The sequence below is a fragment of the Diabrotica virgifera genome, chromosome 4, assembly GCF_917563875.1.
Source record: "Diabrotica virgifera virgifera chromosome 4, PGI_DIABVI_V3a".
Lineage (NCBI taxonomy): Eukaryota > Metazoa > Arthropoda > Insecta > Coleoptera > Chrysomelidae > Diabrotica > Diabrotica virgifera.
Window position 1 is genome coordinate 24598237 of NC_065446.1, and position 19448 is coordinate 24617684.

General features: G+C 32.8%; 1 protein-coding gene across 1 annotated transcript in view; it reads left to right on the plus strand.

Annotated features, from left to right (window-relative positions):
* Positions 1–19448, plus strand: part of LOC114338200 (cysteine sulfinic acid decarboxylase-like) — a 120217-nt gene that overhangs the window by 14438 nt on the left and 86331 nt on the right. The window contains exons 3-4 of the mRNA XM_028288786.2: positions 10776–10910; positions 12517–12736. Of these exons, the coding sequence (XP_028144587.2) occupies positions 10776–10910; positions 12517–12736 (355 nt within the window). The remainder of the gene's footprint in view (positions 1–10775; positions 10911–12516; positions 12737–19448) is intronic.

Sequence of the window (19448 nt, forward strand, 5' to 3'; positions counted from 1 at the left end):
CTACCAACTCTCTACTGAAAATAGAGGGACAGTCTTTATAACTTAGAAGGGAGTTGATAGTACCAAAAATATTTTAAATTGTTTATTTTAATTTGTTTGTTATACGTAATTAAGAGATTATGGCAAATTGTTATTGTAAAAATAGATTTAATAGTTGAGTAAAAAATGTAAAAATATAAAAAAAAATATCTGTAATCCCATCAGGAAAAACGACCTGGATTAGTCACTAGAGGCCAGGTCATATGTATAAATAATAAATAAATAAAATGTCTCGCTAACCCATATCCATCTGGAGGTCTCGATGAAGATCACAGTTTCCGAAGTACTATGGAGCGTTGACGATGTTCCTTAACACTCTATTCTGATGTGGTTGTATTTGGATGTAGTCCAGAGAAATAAGGTTTTTGTCGGGACACTTGAGCAGCCAGGTTGCAAATGGATTTTTTGGGTACCATATACCTAATACATTATAAATACAAAAATGCCCGTCACACTTCGGACGAGAAACTTAGTTATTAACAAATAAGGGTCAAAAATGGCAGTTTTTTCGTTTAAATCGCTACAGGTACAAATAGGGTAATTATATATATTATTTAGAGCATTCGTATTTTAGTAGATCAACCAAGGTTTAAAATGGCACTTTTTGAATTTTGGCCCGATCATTTTTTGCTTCAGAAATTGCAATAAAAAACTAAAATTTCAAGAATAAAAAATGTGCTATAACTTTTGCAAAAATAGCCTTAAGACTTTCATATTGCAAGAAAAGTTGACTCAAACATTCCGTATAATACAAAAAAAATTTTTAAGACGATTCGTCAATTAGTTTACATTTTTATTCAATTTGTTTATCACAAAGAGCTTTTTCTTCGCAATGCTATTGTTCAGAAAATAATAATGACATAGCAATTCTGTGGAAACCACATACAAGAAAAATAGTTATATTTTCAAAATGTTGAAAAATATCATTATAATGTCGTTTTTATCACTCCTAAAATAGTTTAGCAAAATAAAGTCATTTTTTGGCTTATAATTAATTTGAATACCTTTGTTAATATTGAATATAGAGTAAATCTACTTTAGGATTTCAAAAACTGGTATTTTTACACGAATTTTCAGAAAAAAACTTTTTGCCTAGTTTAATTAGGCTCAAAGTTAGCCACTTTTATTATTTAATTCGCAGTTACTTCTATATACATCAAATTCTCCTGTAACAGTGTTAGTTACCATACTACTCCGAAACGGCTTGGCCAATTTTTATGAAATTTTACACATATATCCTATAGGACGGAGAAGAGGTTTTAACCTATTTTTTATACCCATAAGTTATAAGGGGGGCTGCCCCCTGACATTTTTTTTACTTTTTTGGATAAAATTACTTACCCTAATTTTATATTATGTAGAATTAAAAAATACATTCAACCCTTAATTTTCACTCTTTTATCACCAACCCCTTATTTGTTAATAGCCATCTATATATTTACATCTATAAAATTCTCCTGTCACAGTGTTAGTTTCCATACTCCTCCGAGACCGCATGACCGATTTTTATGAAATTATATATGTATATTCGGTAAATCTTAGAATCGGCCGTAATCTATTTTTCATATCCCTGAGTGATAAGGGGAGTTCCCCCTAACATTTTGTAATGTTAGGTGGGGATGTGGGTACATAACGTACTCTATAAGACTACGAGTACATACAAATTTAAAAAATTATGATCAAAATCCATCAACAAGCTCCGGCGATATTAATCGCAGCATATGTTTGCAGAATCCATTTCATTTTTTGAGTACACGGATTTTATTAATTTCCCTCCACCGACCATGAATTAATTCCGTTCGAAGCCATTTTTAAAACTTTATTAACCACTCTGTTAAGGTTCAAAATTTACTCAAACTTTTACACATAAACTATATATCTTCAACTTCAAAATAGCTCAAGTTAGGTTGCTTAATTGTTATAAACAAAGTAGCCGTCAATTAAATAAAAAAATTGGCTAACTTTGACCGTAATTAAACTAGTCGAAAAGTTTTTCTTTGAAAATTCCACACCTGTAATTTTGAACCAATCAAAATACGTTATTTTGACAGATCACCATGGCAACGGAGGTATTTTATCGGAAATTTTTTGCTCGTGGGGTACCCAACAGCGAATTATAGTGGAAATTTTTTGACGTTTACAATAACAGAACATTTTTGACAGACTGGTTTTTATTTGTTTATATAATTTAGTTTTGATTCATTTTCTATCACTTGTAGTTACTCAAAACTTATGTAAAATTGAAGAATATACTATTTTCTATCTTGAAATGGTATTCCCATGCAACTACAATGAGTAGAAATTACGAATTTGAAAGCCTAAATAATTGCTGACAAAGCTATGGCGCGCTATTAATTTGTTCATGCAGCTTTGGATTTTCAAATGCAAATTTGGTGTGGAATTTTCTTACCGAATACCACGCGAAGTCAAATTAATATCCGGAAATTTTTTGACCTCTAGTGGTATTACTAGTGAAAATTCCACACCTGTAATTTTGAACCAATCAAAATACGTTATTTTGACAGATCACCATGGCAACGGAGTTATTTTATCGGAAATTTTTTGCTCGTGGGATACCCAACAGCGAATTATAGTGGAAATTTTTTGACGTTTACAATAACAGAACATTTTTGACAGACTGGTTTTTATTTGTTTACATAATTTAGTTTTGATTCATTTTCTATCACTTGTAGTTACTCAAAACTTATGTAAAATTGAAGAATATACTATTTTCTATCTCGAAATGGTATTCCCATGCAACTACAATGAGTAGAAATTACGAATTTGAAAGCCTAAATAATTGCTGACAAAGCTATGGCGCGCTATTAATCTGTTCATGCAGCTTTGGATTTTCAAATGCAAATTTGGTGTGGAATTTTCTTACCGAATACCACGCGAAGTCAACTTAATATCCGGAAATTTTTTTTTGATCATGAATATTTTTAGAAAATTATCCTCGTCTGCGACTCGTAATATGGAGAAATATGGTTTACATCAGGGGTAGGCAAATACTTTTAAGCGCGGGCCAAAATGAAATTTTCAAAATGTTTCCCGGGCCGGAGTACTGTACCGCCTACCTACGCTGTGCACATGCGAATACTTTTGGTCGAATTTTGCCCTGCCCAAGAAATTTTTTTTACAAAAATACTTCTTCTTCTTCTTTTTGTATAGACATGACTCTGTCTGATTTTTAAATGTGCCTCCAGTAAGTTGTCGTTCCATAGTTTTCTTGGTTTTCCCACTGACCGCCTTTCTATTGAGGAACCGTCTCTCGCCGTCCTTATAGTGCTCTATTTGTGGTCATTCGGCTTATGTGGTCATTCCATTCTACTCTTCTGTTTCTTACCCGGTTATAACTGTTGTCCACCTTGCATCTCCGTCGTATATCTATAATTCCAGCTCCGTCCCATAGTGTGTTGCCATCGATTTTTCGAAGGGTTTTCATCTCCGCTGTTTCGAGCAATCTTTTTGCCCTCTCTGTGTCAGGTCGTGTTTTTGCCGTGTATGTCAATATTAGTCTGATGACTGTTCTGTAAATTCTGCCTTTCATTTCTTTTCCGATATTTTTATTGGTCCATATTGTGTCATTCAGGTAACCTGCGACTCTGTTTGCTCTATTCACTTGATCTTCCACTCCTCTTTCGAGTTTTCCGTAGCTAGATATTGTGACGCCTAAAACTCACTCACTTGTTTTATTACATAATCCTCCAGCTCCCATTTACATCTTATTGGATGTGCTGTTATAACCATGCATTTTGTTCTTTTTAGGGAATTAACATGTTTCTGGTGGTTATATTAAATTGGTGCAGCATAATCCGCTGTAAATTATCTTCACTCTGAGAGATTAGCATTGCATCTTCTGCATTGCAGATTATTTTAAGTTGTTTTTCTCTCATTTGGTATCCTTTTTTAGTTCTTACTTTTTTATTATTTTATCCATGATTAGGTTGAACAATAAGGGTAAACATAATAATAACTCAGGGAATCCCCCTGTCGTATGCCATTGCCAGCTTCAATTGGATCAGTTAGTTCATCTTCTATGCATTTAAATATGTTAAAGCATTTGGACAAAAAAACTTTACTGTTTACAATAGATAATAGTAATAATACATTATCTTACTGGGGTGTGCATGCAAACAATTTGTGCCCAGTAAAATATGTCACGTAATTTTTAAAGAAATATGGTCCATTGTATCATTCATAACAAGGATCCAGATAAAAAATGAAGATATTGAACAAGTGGATAATACGATTCTGTATTACAGAAGATCTAAATCCGAAATCAAAAATTCGATGAAGAATAGGCTATCAAAAGCAGCCATTTTGAATATAGGGAAATTTCTGAGTAACCAAAGACTCAATCTGCAAATCTGATATCGGATGATAAAATGTTATATCCACTCTATTCTTCTTTATGGTGCCGAAGCTTGGACTGTTAATGTTGACTTAATGAGAAAACTGAAGCTTTTTGAAGATGTGGCTTTTTAAAGAATTTTGAAAATACCCTGGACCGATCATATTACGAACGAAATGGTGCTGCACATAATGGGAAGAGATAGAGAACTTCTGACTATCATTAAAAGAAGAGATATCGTATTAGGGCACAGAAATGATAAGTATGAGTTGTTGCAGCTGATTGTGAAGGGTAAACTCGAAGAAAAAATGGAAAAAAACCAAAACATCACTGTCTCGAAGAGTGAGAGAAGTAATTGTTCAATTCTATGTAGTAAAGTAGGAATATAGTTTCAATTGTTCGAAATTATAATACTCTCTATTATTTAGGTACATATTTCATTATTTATATGAACATTACACACATTAATACTGTTAATTTTAACAAAAAAGAGATTAAAAAAATGCTTGTGGGATTTTTCAACGGGCCGGATAAAATAAGCGAAAGGGCCGGATGCGGCCCGCGGGCCGGCTTTTGCCCACCCCTGGTTTACATGATACTCATATAATATTTATAGCGACTCCAAGTCGATGTTAAAAGATTGAATGTGTTAGGAGTGCTCAAAGGGCAACATGGTTCCCTGCTCGATAAAAACTTGTGGTTCTTGCCAGTTCAATCATTGAACTGGCATGCAAGAACCACAAGTTTTTATCGAGCAGGGAACCATGTTGCTTTTTGAGCACTCCTAACACATTCAATCTTTTAACAGGAGTCGCTATAAATATTATATATATTATATATAATCCGGTTCTCTTTTACCGTGAGGTGTCGAGAAATCTGCTTTTACTTCCTAATCATCTCTCTCCAAAGTTTTCTGTTGGATATCCTTCTCTTGACTTCCTCCCATGTGAGGTTTCTGCTTTGTAATGATTTTCCCACAGCATCGTTCCATTGTTGACACGGTCTTCCTCTTCTCCTTGTACCAATTCCCTTTGCTTCCCAAACTACCTTGACTTGTCTATGTGGATCTAACCTATTTAAATGACCGAACCATCTTAGTTGTGATCTTTCTATTGCTTTGTTGGCACTCTCAACATCTAGGTTGTTTCTTATCGTTTCATTTTTTACTTTGTCCATTAGCGTAACTCCTTCTACTCTTCTTAAATACTTCATTTCAGAATATTGTATCTTGCTCTTCTCCCGTTCAGTTAGTGTCCATGTTTCACTTCCATATAACAAAGTAGGGAGGTATATTGTCTTATATACTGACACTTTTGTCTTCTTGCTAATTTCTCTTTTGCTAATGAAACTTGAATTCAGGGAGTGATATAGTCGTGATGTTTTAGCAATTCTGTTGTTCAGCTCTTTTTGCATTTTTCCTTTTCCATCTATTATAGTTCCTAAATATTCAAAATCCTCCACTTGTTCTACTAAATTTCCGTCTAGGTTTATATGGATTTCTCTGGGTGTCTTGGATATAAGTAGAGTTTTGGTCTTTGCTAAATTTATTTTCATTCCTTTGTCTGCAAGTTCTCTCGTCCATAAATTTAGGTTGTTTTGAAAAGATTTCTCTGAACTTGCTATTAATGCAATGTCATCTGCAAATACACATTCACTTATCGTTATACTTTTTAATCGATGGTAACCTAAATCTAATTTTCGGGACTCTCTACTGCATTTTTCTATTACTTCATTCATATATATAATGAATAGCAGTGGACTCAGAACTCCACCTTGCCTTACTCCTTGTGTAGTAGCGAATGTGTTTGATTCACAGTTTAATGCTCGGACAATGTTCCAACTCTTCCAGTACATAGATTTTACTGCATCAATTAGTTCTACTCCAACATCGAACTGTTCAAGTGCTTTCCAAATGTGCTGTCTGGGTACCTTGTCAAAGGCTTTTTCCATGTCTATGAAACACATGTATATATCTTTGTCAAAATTAAGGAATTTTTCTGTTATTTGTCTTATAGTAAAGATATGATCTTGGACACTGTGCCTCGGTCGGAAACCACTTTGTGCATCGTGTAGTTGATGTTCCACTTTCTTTCTCAGTCTCATCTCCAGTATTCGTTCATAAACCTTAGCCGGGACACTTAGCATGGAAATACCTCGATAATTTGAACATTCCTTTTTATCTCCCTTCTTAAATAAAGGAGCCATTACTGCTGTTGCCCAATCTTTTGGAATGCGTTTCTGTTTCCAAATTGCTATCAGTAATTTGTGTAAGTAGTGTAATGCAGATTCTCCCATATATTTCAACCATTCTGCCTTGATATTATCTATTCCTGCCGCTTTACCATTTTTCATTTTTGCGATGGCTTCGGTTAATTCTTCCAATGTTATTTCATTACTCTCGTTTCTCGCCGTCCTATATATGATCTCTTCTTCTTGTTCTTCTTCATCTGCTTCCAGTAACTCTTTGAAATATTCACTCCATCTGTTAACTATATCTTGTGGTTGGGTAAGTATTTCACCATTTTTATTTTTTATTTGCACGACAGTACTACCTGATTTACCTCTCATTTTTTTCAGACAATTTTTGGTTTGTCCTACTATCTTGCTCCATCTTTTCTCCAAATCTCTCCCACTCTTCCGATTTAGCTTTTTTAACTTTTTCTTTCACAAGCTTTCTTGCTTCTTTGTATTTCTGATACATATGTGAACTGTTATTTTCTAGATAGGCTCTCCATGCTACTTTGTTTTCTTTCACAGCTATTTTTATCTCTTCGCTCCACCAACTAGTCCTTTTTTTTGACCCACCCAATAAATATTATATAAGTATCACGTAAACCATATTTCTTGATGTTACCAATTTTATAAGGTTGTTAGTTTCATGTACTAAGCAGAACGCACTGAAGATGATCTGATCTAGATCGAAAACGTTTTGCGAATCATTTTGGATGACTTTTAATGGTTTTTAATAAACTTTTTTTATACCATTGTACAGTGGCGTAGCCAGGAATTGGCTTTGGGGGGGCCACCGGGGGGTCTGGAAAATTTTTGAAAATTAGACCTTGAAATAGGCGTTTGGGACTCATTTAAGCATCAAAATCTTAGGTTACAAATAACTTTATTATAGTTTTCAATTCCTCTCGAAAAGGAAAAAATCAACGACATTTTATTTTGTTGATTAAAACTTTAGGAAAGATGTAAAGTTGTATGTTAATGATCCTTGAGTCATAATTTGATTGATGCTCTGTCATACTGTATACTCTACCACTTTCTTATTGAAAAATACTTATACTTTAACAGATCAAAACCCATAAATATTACAAGTAATGTTCATAGAAAGGTTTCAAAACTCAATACAATTTTTTATCCGTTCATAACATTTATTATGTGCACAAAATTAGCAAGTTTACTTTCAATACAATCCTGAATCAGTAATACATATTATGAAGATGTGCCCTACTAATGAAACTGCAACCTTCTTGGAGTTCTTGTGTATTGGCAGATGATTTCTTCTGTCTTCACTTGCAAATCTCGATGTATGGATAAGAGTGCAAGGGAAGTGAGCCTTTCTTCACCTATTAAATTTCTTAAATAGGTCTTCAGTCTTTTCAGTGTTGAAAATGATCTGGAAAATTAAAAAAAGCTGGAATCTTTTGAACTTTAAAGTGAGGTAATAAGTAATATTACTGACAAGCTGTCTAGTATTATTAAAAATTGTTACAACTTCAATAAATTACAATGAAGAAAACATATTACTAGAACAACTAAAAAGAACGATATTAGCTATTTATAGTTCAAAGTAAACTCAACAAAGTTTATAGGAAATATTGTATAATAATTTACCTTTCAACTGATGCTGTTGTGACAGGGAGGACTGCCAATATACCAAGCAGAATCTCCATGTTAGGAAAAGCATCATCTTCGTCCTTCAAAGCCTTTAGCACTGAAGTAGCAGTTTTAGGCGTAACCTGGGCAATCTTCCAGTGGCTTTTCCATAACTCCCACTCCGCATTTAAGATGTCCCGGTTTGTGTGGACCAAATCGGATTGGTAAAAATCCAAGGCAGCCTCCAGATCAGTGAACTGCCTTTGTTGGATATTGCAAGGAAGTACACTGTCTAGGCCAATTAACACATCTTTGTGGTTGGTGAATCTTTCGGTCAGTGAAGATGATATTTCGTCAATATACGGGTAAAATATAGATCTCCTGTAATACTCCTGGGTTGTTGGCTTCTACGTTCGATCTAAATCTTTGTGTGCCTACGACTCTCGGGGTTTTTGGTTTGATACCAAGTTTCTCTCCCATATCTTCAGCTCTTCTATACAGTTGTAAGAACTCTTTGTCGCCTTCTTTTCTCATTTCGGAAAATCTTTGTTGTACCAACTCAATCTTGAGCATAGCTGAACTCAAGTCGATCGACTCTTTTTGCAAATACTTGGATACTATGTATGTCAAAGACATCATTTTGTTCATAATGGTCAAAGTTATTATGAAGTCAAATTTGCACAAGCATGCATGGAAACTGGATGCTTTTGATCCGTGCTCATCGCCCCATTCAATGACTTTTTCTAAAGCACCAACAATGCACTCAAACGATTCTTGGAATACGCTGACAGCATCATGCCTCTCTACCCATCGTGTCTCTGAGTCGCTGTGGAGTGTGCTGTTGTCTTTGCCTGCAGCAGACAGGGCATCTCTCAGGACTTTAGTGCGTTTGCAGACGCACGAAAAAAGCTACACACTTCGGAAATTGTTGACAAACAGTTCCGAACACACGGGATTTTGCTGGCGTCACTGAGGCATAAGTTCAGGCAATGTGACGAGCAGTGGGTGTACACAGCTTTGAACACTAGACTGAACACTAAAACACTTCACCATGTAGGCCTATGAATAATTACGTTTTCAACTGTCGAGTCGAGTCGGTGCGTCCTAACCTCAAAGCAAACCAGAAAGGCGTGAGAGCGAAAAAATCTTAGCAGCCTAGTGGCTGCTGACAGTCGGTCCCATGAACAGTGTTGCCAACCTTTACCTTCTAGAGAAGAAAATATACCCAGTACCGACACACTGTTACTTTATAATAACTGCAACTCTTTATTTATGAATGCAATAATACGTGTACACTGTTAAATAAGATGTGTGAAGCACGTTGTTTTACGTACAAGATTTAATACAACTAAACCGTAAGTCAATACCCGTAAAACTTGTTTTTTATGATTTCTACAATATTTAAATATAAATTTCGGGGGGGCCCGGCCCCCTTGGGCCCCTTCCCTGGCTACGCCACTGCCATTGTACAAACGAAGTTTTTTACTTCTGTATGATTAATTTCCAATTCTTCTTTTTTTAAAATGAGCTTTCCAATGTAGCCTTAAAGCTAATGTCATACCCAAATATTTTGCTGTATTGACATAAGGTATTTGGTTTATACTTATACTGACTGGGATAGGTTGTTCGCTTTTTTAGTAAAATTGACATGAACAGATTTTGTTTCATTTAATTTGATATGCCATCGCTTGGTCCAGATGTTAATTTGTTCAACAGAATTTTGTAGCATGGTTGCTGCTTCCTCGTTGTTTTATCCGACTGCTAGAATGCTTGTGTCATCTGCAAATGTCGCAGTTGTGTTAGAGCTGTTCGGTTCTAATAATGGGATATGGCTGGTATAGATCAGGTATAGCATTGGCCCTAGGACACTTTCTTGTGGTACTCCATAGCTTTAACTTCTCTTAAATGAGTCGCTCAGAGCAACAGTGGCCTAACCCACAAATTAAGTATTTTTAGGTTAATATATCAACAAAAGCAGCAACATTAAGTCTTCGGATTAATAAGAGTCTACACAATCTACCTCTATATTTGGCTAAATGGCGCTACATAATTTGTAGCTACTTCGAGAACAATTACAGAAGAGATCTTTCCTCCTTTTAGAGCTCTTTCTACTATATTTGTTATTCTATGCACCTGATCTACCGTTGAGTGGCTTTCTCTAAACCCAAACTGATGATTAGGAATTCAAATTCAAATTCAAAAGAAAAATTAGAAACTCTTCAAGAGTAATTTTTCTAACATATCTGTCGGACAAAAATATTGTTTAATAAATTATATAAAGTTTGCTACTTGATAAACTAAATCTGCTAGTTTTCACAATTACAAACTTCAGGATGACACGTTCCACAATTAAAACTTCCCCTGTTCCAGTGTTCCCATACATCAAAGTTTGTCCGATAGACACCGCTAAGCTATTAACAAATTTTCGGCTTGCTATTAAAAAACTTTTTTGGGACGCGGGATCCAGGCGTATACGTATATGTTAAAAGTTTATCGAGTCTTGAATAAATTTTCTCACACAAAAAACTTCAAATTTTCGCTACAGATTTATATTTTTCAGGAAAAACACGTCATAAAAGAAGTTTCTCGTATGATCGGTCCTCAATGGGGCGATGGACTCTTTTGTCCAGGGGGCTCTTTTGCAAACGGAATAGCAGTGAATTTGGCCAGATTCCATCGTTATCCGGACGTTAAGGTATGTAAAGAGGATATATATCCGGAGTAATTTAAAAAATATTTTCCATGAAAAGGGCATCGTGGGGACGTTTAAGAAGAGTATATGGGGCCACAAAAAAGATTTCATACATAATATAAATACTTTGTGCTCTAAAGAAAAGATTCTTTGTGTAGTTAAAAAATTGTCAAGTTTGTGAAAAGTTTTTTATACAATAATAAATTTTTGTCTTTCGTCTTTCATCTTTTGTGCATTGATACGATCGTAATCAAGTTGTGTACAGGGTGTTTCAAAAAAGGGAATACCGTCTCTAGGATAGGTAAAAAACTGAAAAATAATTGAGGTGTGCTTAGTAAAAAAATTTTGTGACGCCATCCGATTTCAAGGTAAAAGGCTTCGAAGAAAAAAATACACATCTTTTACGATTTTGCCGAAACTACTTGCAACATTTTAATGAAATTTTATACGATTATTTTTTGATGATTTTAACTTTCAATCGTATAGTGAGATATTTGATGACGTGTTTAATTCTGTCCAATCAGATTAAAATTATACTAAGAATTACCTACTGTAGAAAATTACCGATAGAATTTTTTTATGTAATTGTTTCTGTTTAATGGCAACCAGTTTCCTAGTTTTGACAACTGTCACATTTCAGAAAATATCCATAATATACGTATTAAAAAATAATCTTACGAATATCACACGACAGTAAGAATAAATAAGAAAATAATGCTTCATTTTTACTCAAATTTGTTGTCATTGGGCAATAGCCACTCGAGCCCTGCGGGCTCTCGTGTCTATTGCTAGACAACAAATTTTGGAAAAACTGTCGCATTATTATCAATTTATTTTCACTCTCTTGTGATATTATACCCGCCTATATGTTTTAAATGCTCATTTATCCCATAAATTTATTTTTATATCTGCCTCTCATAGATGGCACTAGTTACAAGGTTAGTACCAAGTAATGTTCAACGTAACGTTTTTAACAGTAGAATTATTAATCAAAATTCTAAAAAACTTGAAGTTCATACAATTTTAGACAAAAAAGCTTATTTATTATTATCCCGGTAATTTATAGCATTTTTCGCCTTAGGGTTCCCAGTTTCCAGCATCGACGGCCGTTTCATTCCGTTCTGAATGCCCCTAGCCAGAATTGTTTCGGTCTTCCTATGTTCCTTCGTTCCCTTTGCCACCATTTTAAAATTTGTTTCGGCAGCCTGTCGTTGTCGTCGTCTAATATTTCTACATGACCATACCAGATCAGTTGTCCCCTTTGAATTTCGTCTATGATGGTTGACTCCCATTATATTTCTAATTTGGTCGTTTTTTATTCTTTCAAGCCTTGGTTTTCTAGCCGGTTTTCTCCAGAAGTCCATTTCCAATGCAAGTAGGCGTCGTTCCAGGGATTTAGTAAGTTGCCATATTTCGCATCCATAGAGCACTATACTTTTAAAGATGGAGTTAATGATGAGATATTTTCTTTGATTAGATAGTGCTTTTCACCATAGCATCAGCTCTAGGCATCCAATCGGCCCTTCTTTTTTCAGGGCCATTTGCTCTATCTCTTTTTCGGTGCGCCCACTATCGTTTATTGTTTTTAATATTACTTGTTTAATTTCAGGAAAAAGGAACATTCCATCTTCCTCGACTGATAATATTCGCATCAGAAGAATGCCATTATTCCGTTTATAAATTTGCAGCATTTTTGGGAATTGGAGAGGAAAGTGTCTGTCGAATTGCTACTGATGAAATAGGCAGAATTTTGGCATCAGATTTGGAGGAGAAAATAAATCAAGCAGTGTTGGAAGGCAAAGTGCCGATAATGACCATAGCGACTTTAGGTAAACAATCATATATAACATGTCTAGAGAACACTACTTATTGATAGTTCTATTTGTGTTCTATTGTAATACAGACAACGACAAATTAACAAAACACTGTGTGAAACGGAATTAATCATACTGTGTTTTTTCTTAAAGTTCGGAAGACCCTGTGGAATATTCTAGCATATACAGGGTGTTAGTAAATAAGTAGGAAAAACTTCAAGCGGTTCAACTTCAACTACAAAAAGAATGACCGTTTGATTTTTTAAATATATGTCTGCAAATGCTTCGTTTCCGAGATACGGTGTGTTGAAATTTCTATTTCAAACTGTCAATTTATGTATTGCGCACTTTTGACATAAAATTAACAATTTTGTATTCATCATTGGCGCGCCGAGGGGCAATGATCTGAATTAAAAAAAAAATAGTACGCCATTGAGATATTTCAAATGCAAAATCATTTTAAAATTCCACGTTTCATTTTCAAAAAAAGAGTATAACTCTATTCTCTTATTTTTATATGGTGCACCGTGTGCGTATTTTTCATTTCTTAATATGTACATTATCAAGAACTATCCATAATAATAATACTAAACTAGAACAATAACTGAAAATATTATTAATAAGATTAATAAATTCAACTAGGTGCCACTTTACAATACATGTTCAAAATGACCTCCTTCACAGATGACAGAAGAATTTTATATTCATCATTTGCGCGCGTACGGGTAATGTTCTGAATTTTTTGGAGAAAAAAAGAGTACGTTACTGAATTATGTTAACTAAAAATAATTTTTGAATTCCTCGTATAATTTGTGACAAAAAATATATCTTGCCTTTTTTCCATATGAGCGCTGTTTTTATACAAAAAAAAAAATAAAACATCTTAACGCTTACAAAGTATTTGAGGTAGTTTCCATACGCATAGAAACTTACTTCAAATAATTTGCAAACGTTAAGATGTTTTATTTTTGCATAAAAGCGGTGCCTCATATAGTACAGTGCGTAAATCATTCAGCTGGACATAAGGAACATACATTGTATATATTTAGATACATAAATACATACATTGTATTATATTAAGATAATTGTGGCAACTTCGCTCTCTCAATGACAATATAGTTGTTAGCATTAAGGGTCATTAACCTCAAAATTGACAATTAATTTCGGGTGACACAAATAAACGTCAAAACATGACATTGTAGTAGAACTATTTTTGACCTAATGGGAACACTGTTTAATTTGGAAATTAATTTTTAAATAAAAGATATTTTAAAAATTAAAGTAAAATTATTAATTCATCAGTCATAATCTTTGTTTTTGATTTATTTATGGACTGCCTTGCGTTCAAAATCAATCATTCTATTCGTTCTAACAGCTCTATTGCACCAGAAACTCATACTCGAACAGAAGTTTCAACAAACACAGGTTAGCGCAGTTGCCACAATGATCTCAATGTATATTCCCTATGTCCAGCAGAACGATTTACGTACTGTATAAAAAAAGGCAAGAACAATTGTTTGTCCTAAATTGAACGCGGAATTCAAAAATTACTTTTAATTTGAAACATCTCAGTGGCGTACTATTTTTTCTTTAAAAAAATTCATACCATTACCCGTACGAGCGCCAATGATGAATATAAAATCCTTCTGTCACCTCCAAAGCAGGTAATTTTAAACATTTCCTGTAGATTTGTACCTATTTAAAATCTTATTAGTGATATTTTTTGTTATTTGTCTAGTTTAGTATTATTGTATTGGATAGTTCTTGATAATGTATTAACAAATGAAAAATACGTGCCAAGATGTTATATTTTTTAGCATAAAAACGGTGCACCATACGAAGAAAAGACAAGAAAAGTTATTTATCATCAATTAAACACGCAATTTAAAAATTATTTTGAATTCGACATACCTCAGTGGCGTACTATTTTTTTCTTTAAAAAAATTTAGACGATTACCCTTATGGGCTCCAATGGTGAATACAAAATTCGTAGTTGTATGTCAAAAAATGCGCAAAAACTATCTCTTAAACCCACAATAAATACATTGGTAGTTTGAAATAAAAATTTCAACACCTCGTATCTCGGAAACAAAGCATTTGCAGACATATGTTTATAGAGCCTGTTATTATTTTTTCATATATTCATTGTAATACTTATTTATTAGCACCCTGTATAAAATATACAAATTAAAACTAAATTGTAGCCTTAGGATTTGGTTCTGATGGTACATTTTGGTTTTTAATTCATTCGCTTATGTTCGATAAAAAAGAGATAAGTACCTGTTGTAAATATTAGATTACAGTTTGTGAATCTGAGGTCTTGCATAATCGGACAACAGGCTTGCCTAGCGTTACCAGGTGTCCCGATTTGCGCGGGACGTCCCGATTTTCAGGGTCTGGGGACGCGTACCGATTTGTACCTGATCGGGACACTAAATGTCCCGATTTTCACCCACGAAAACCAATTTCAGGTGGACTTGCTGTGAATTTTATAATTATGTTATAAAAACAAGGCACTCCTAAAAGCGGCAAAATCGAATGAAAAATATAATTTTAATAAAAAATAAATAATTTACTTAATACAAATTTTTTTTTGTAATTTCGTCTGATTATTATTATTATTTAGGATTAAAATACAGATTATGGATTCACCTTGTAGTCCAATAAATGAACGAAAAATACGGCGATATTGTGTAATTTTTAGGATCAACTCCGAATTGCATGAAAATTTGGACGGCCTGTGCCGTTGGTTGCTTTTACTCAGGCGGTGACAGTCACCCCTAGTTGGGGGGTGAAAAACCGCGCATTTACAATAAGTCCAGAGTTGGAAAAATTGACTAATTCTAAGTAATTTTAGTTCTATAGAATTTAACTTAGTTAATACTTTTCGAGTTATTTACGATTGAAAATGTTTATTTTTCGACAAAAAATCATGTTTTCAGGAGATTTTCACAAATAACTCAAAAAGTAAGTATTTGATCAAAAAAAATATTTTTAGCAAAAATGTAGCGTAATATAAAAAAAATGAAAAAAATGTGAACTCGTAAAGTCTATAGAACCAGCAAAAGCAAAGTTGTAGCTCATGAAAAATACGTTCTTATTCGTAAAATTCCTAATCAAATATTTCAACGTGAAATTACCAAGAAATGAAGCACTTTTCGGGAAAACCAATTAAAACTTTTCTAATAAAGCTTTATTTTTATGTTACCGCTTTACAAACAATTTACTTTACTTATATATTTTTTACATGATTGAAAGGGCCTAAACAAGTCACTAATCACGAGTGTATGCAAAATATTAACAACCAATTTTAACCAATTTTTGTCTTAGAGAAAAACAAAATGAATCTATCATATTTATAAAAGCAAAACGTACCTACTTTTTACTCCTTGAGATCTTTAATATCCCTAATACTTTTTAAATTATTTTGAAAAAAGGGCATTTCCAATATTTTAGGAAAATTTATTTTTACTATAAAACCAATTTTTTTTTCAAAACTAAGCACTCCCAACCGGTAAACTTTATAGATCGTATAAACAATACACATATAAAGTAAATGGTAAAGGAGAAGGATTCATTTTATTTACGGTGCTAAATAGGGGGAGATTTTCACGATTTTTTTTTACCAAAAAAAGGAGTTAACTTTAATTTGAGCATAACTCGCTTAGTTTTAAGACTGCTAGAGACTTTCATATACAACAAAATTAAAGATTTTTTTAAACACTTTAAAAATTTTTAATAGGTTTTGACCGAAAATTGCTTAATTTTTTGATTCTTTTAAGTTGAAAAATTCGATTTGGAATTTGACGAATAAGAACGTATTTTTGATGAGCTACAACTTTGCTTTAACTGGTTTTATCGACTTTCTGAACATACAATTTTTTTTGCTTTTTTAAAAGCTACATTTTTTCTAAAAATATTTTTTTCGTTAAAATTACTCGAAAATTATTGGCTTAGTTTAAAAATTATATAGAACAAAAGTTTTTTAGAGTTTGTCAGTTAATCCATTTTGGGACCTACTTTAAACGTGCGCTCTTTTACCCCCGAGCAGGGGTAACTAACTGTCACCCCCCAAGTAAAAGCAACCAACGGCACAAGTTCAACTTTGAAGTAGACAGTAAGTAGAACCTAACACCAGATTTTCATGCAATTCGGAGTTGACTCTGAAAATTACACTCCAAAACGGTCATTGTTGTTTATTTGTCCCGATTTACAACCCTAAATACCGATTTGTTTTTGCTTATGTACCGATTAAAAACAAATCGGACCTGGCAACATTAGGCTTGCCCCAGTTTTAATGTGTTCCGTTAATTTTGCTGCTGTGTGTATCTCTCCTTTTAACAAAAAAAAAACTTGAAAATTGACAGTTTTTTAAAATATTTTGATTAACAATACAATAATTTGCTTCATATCTAGTTATCTAGAAATAAACGCATGTTGTGAAAGTTCTTAGAAGGTATTTTCCTTTACACACTGAAATTACACCTAACATCTACTTTATATCACGCGATTTACGCAGTAAATATGTTCATTTTTCAACAAAATAACCATGTTTTTTGACGTTTTTAGACGGTTTTTCTCAAATAACCCAAAAAGTAAGTATTTTATCGAAAAAAATATTCTTTGTAGAAATATAGCTTATAAAAAAGTGAAAAAAAATGGTGTACCTATATACAAAGTATGTAGGCCCAGTAGGAGCAGAGTTGTAATCAAGCCGAATATTTCAACGTGAAATAACCAAAAAATGAAGCAGTTTTCGGGAAACACTTATCATAACTTTTTAAAAGTGTTTATAAAGTTTATATTTTTGTTTTCTAAAAAAGTTTCTTGCATCAAAATTAAGTATGAAACGCTCAAAATAAAGTTGGTCCCTTTTAAGTTATTGGTGATACCAAAAATCTTAAGTAGTGAAAAAATATATGTTTCACTATTGTGAGTATTTTGGACTTTTTGTTTTCCTGAAGACAAAAATTGGTTAAGATATGGCTGTTCAAAATTTGCAAAAACTCGTGATTAGTGACTGGTTTATAAGCCCATTTGACTACAGCCTTTTAAATCTACATCTTATAAACAATATTACATAAAGTAAAGTAATTTGTAAAGCGGTAATGATTAATTTTTTTTCAGATGCTAATTATTTGGAGGTGATTTTCTCGATGTTTTTACCAACAAAAAAAAGGACCAACATTCTTTTGATCGTAACTTACTTTTGATGTTAAAACAACAATAAAGCTTTTTTTTAATACTTCAAAAAAGGTAAAATCAGTTTTCATGTTAAAATATTCAATTTGGAATTGAACTAGTAAGTACCCACTTTTCATTAGCTACAACTCTGCTTCTACTGGGTCTACATAGACTACCATTTTTTTCACTTTTTTATAAGCTATATTTTTGCTGATAATATATTTTTATTAAAATACTAACTTTTTGATTTATTTGCGAAAAACCGCTTATAAAAGTTATTTTTTGTTGAAAAATAAATATTTTCACTCGCAAATAATTCCAAAAGTATTGACTTAGGGAAAACACAGTTTAGTTCATCCAATTCAGAACTTATCTAGTTACCTGTATTCCTTAATAAATTTTGTTTTTTGATAAATAGGTAATCTTCGTTTATATTATTAGTAGACCAGTAAGGATTTTTGAAAAAACGTCTATTTTTGGATGTGAAAGGTGGCATTCGGATTTTTGCAGATAAAGTTAGGTAACACCTTCAGTAATAATAATTGACTTATGCTCGTTCCCAAATATGCCCGGAACATTAATAAAAAATTAAAATATTTAAAAATTTCGAAAAACTCCTATTTCTTTCTGCTTTCTTTGCCTATAACTTTAAAACGATTCGTTTTGGAACAAAGTCGTAGAGAAATAAAATAAAGATAATTGAATTTTGTATGATATACCACTGGTCAAAAATGTCTTAACGTATTAACTTTTCTGCAATATAGCAATAAATACAAAATAAGGGGGCAAAATACGCCTGTTGTTATTCAATGTTTTTAACCAATTTGGTGGCAATTAGAACCTTAGTAACTCACTTAAGAAATTCTTTGTAATATACTTAAACAGTGTACCAAATTTCATTAAAATCGACCTAATAGATTTTGCATAATTTTGCAATCTAAATGTTTTTAAAAAAGTTCAAATTTTTTAAAATCTTTCTGAACAAAAAGTAGACCATTTAGAACTTGTCTAATTTTTTTACATATAAAGAGGTGCTCTGCCTATCTAGTACACTTTACAGAATAAAAGTCGGATTATTTAAGGGGCCTCAGCAATGTGTTAAACTTATAAACAATTTTTTGGCTTATAAAAAAATAGCTTTGTTTAATAATAAAAAAATTTATTTTTAGCAATGCAAATAATTAAAACCGGTATATTTTGACTTAAACTTTCTAATGCTGTCAGCAGAATTGCTATTTTATTTTTTAATCAAAAAGTTATTCGCGTTCAAAAATTGCAATTTTTCGAATTTTTGAAAGTTCTATTGCGTTTATCTCGAAAACTATGCAACCTACGAAAAACTTGTAGGAACATTTTTTGCTTAGAACTACCCAAGAAATACAAAAAAAATGTTTTATTTTGCGAAAAATCGATGTTATGTAATTCCTCAAGTTCTTTGTTTATAACAATCTTATCGACATCCGGATCAACTGTTACCAAAAATCGTGTTCTACGGGTAATAAAATACATAAAAATCTTGGGTAAGTCCATCTAAATAAAGGAG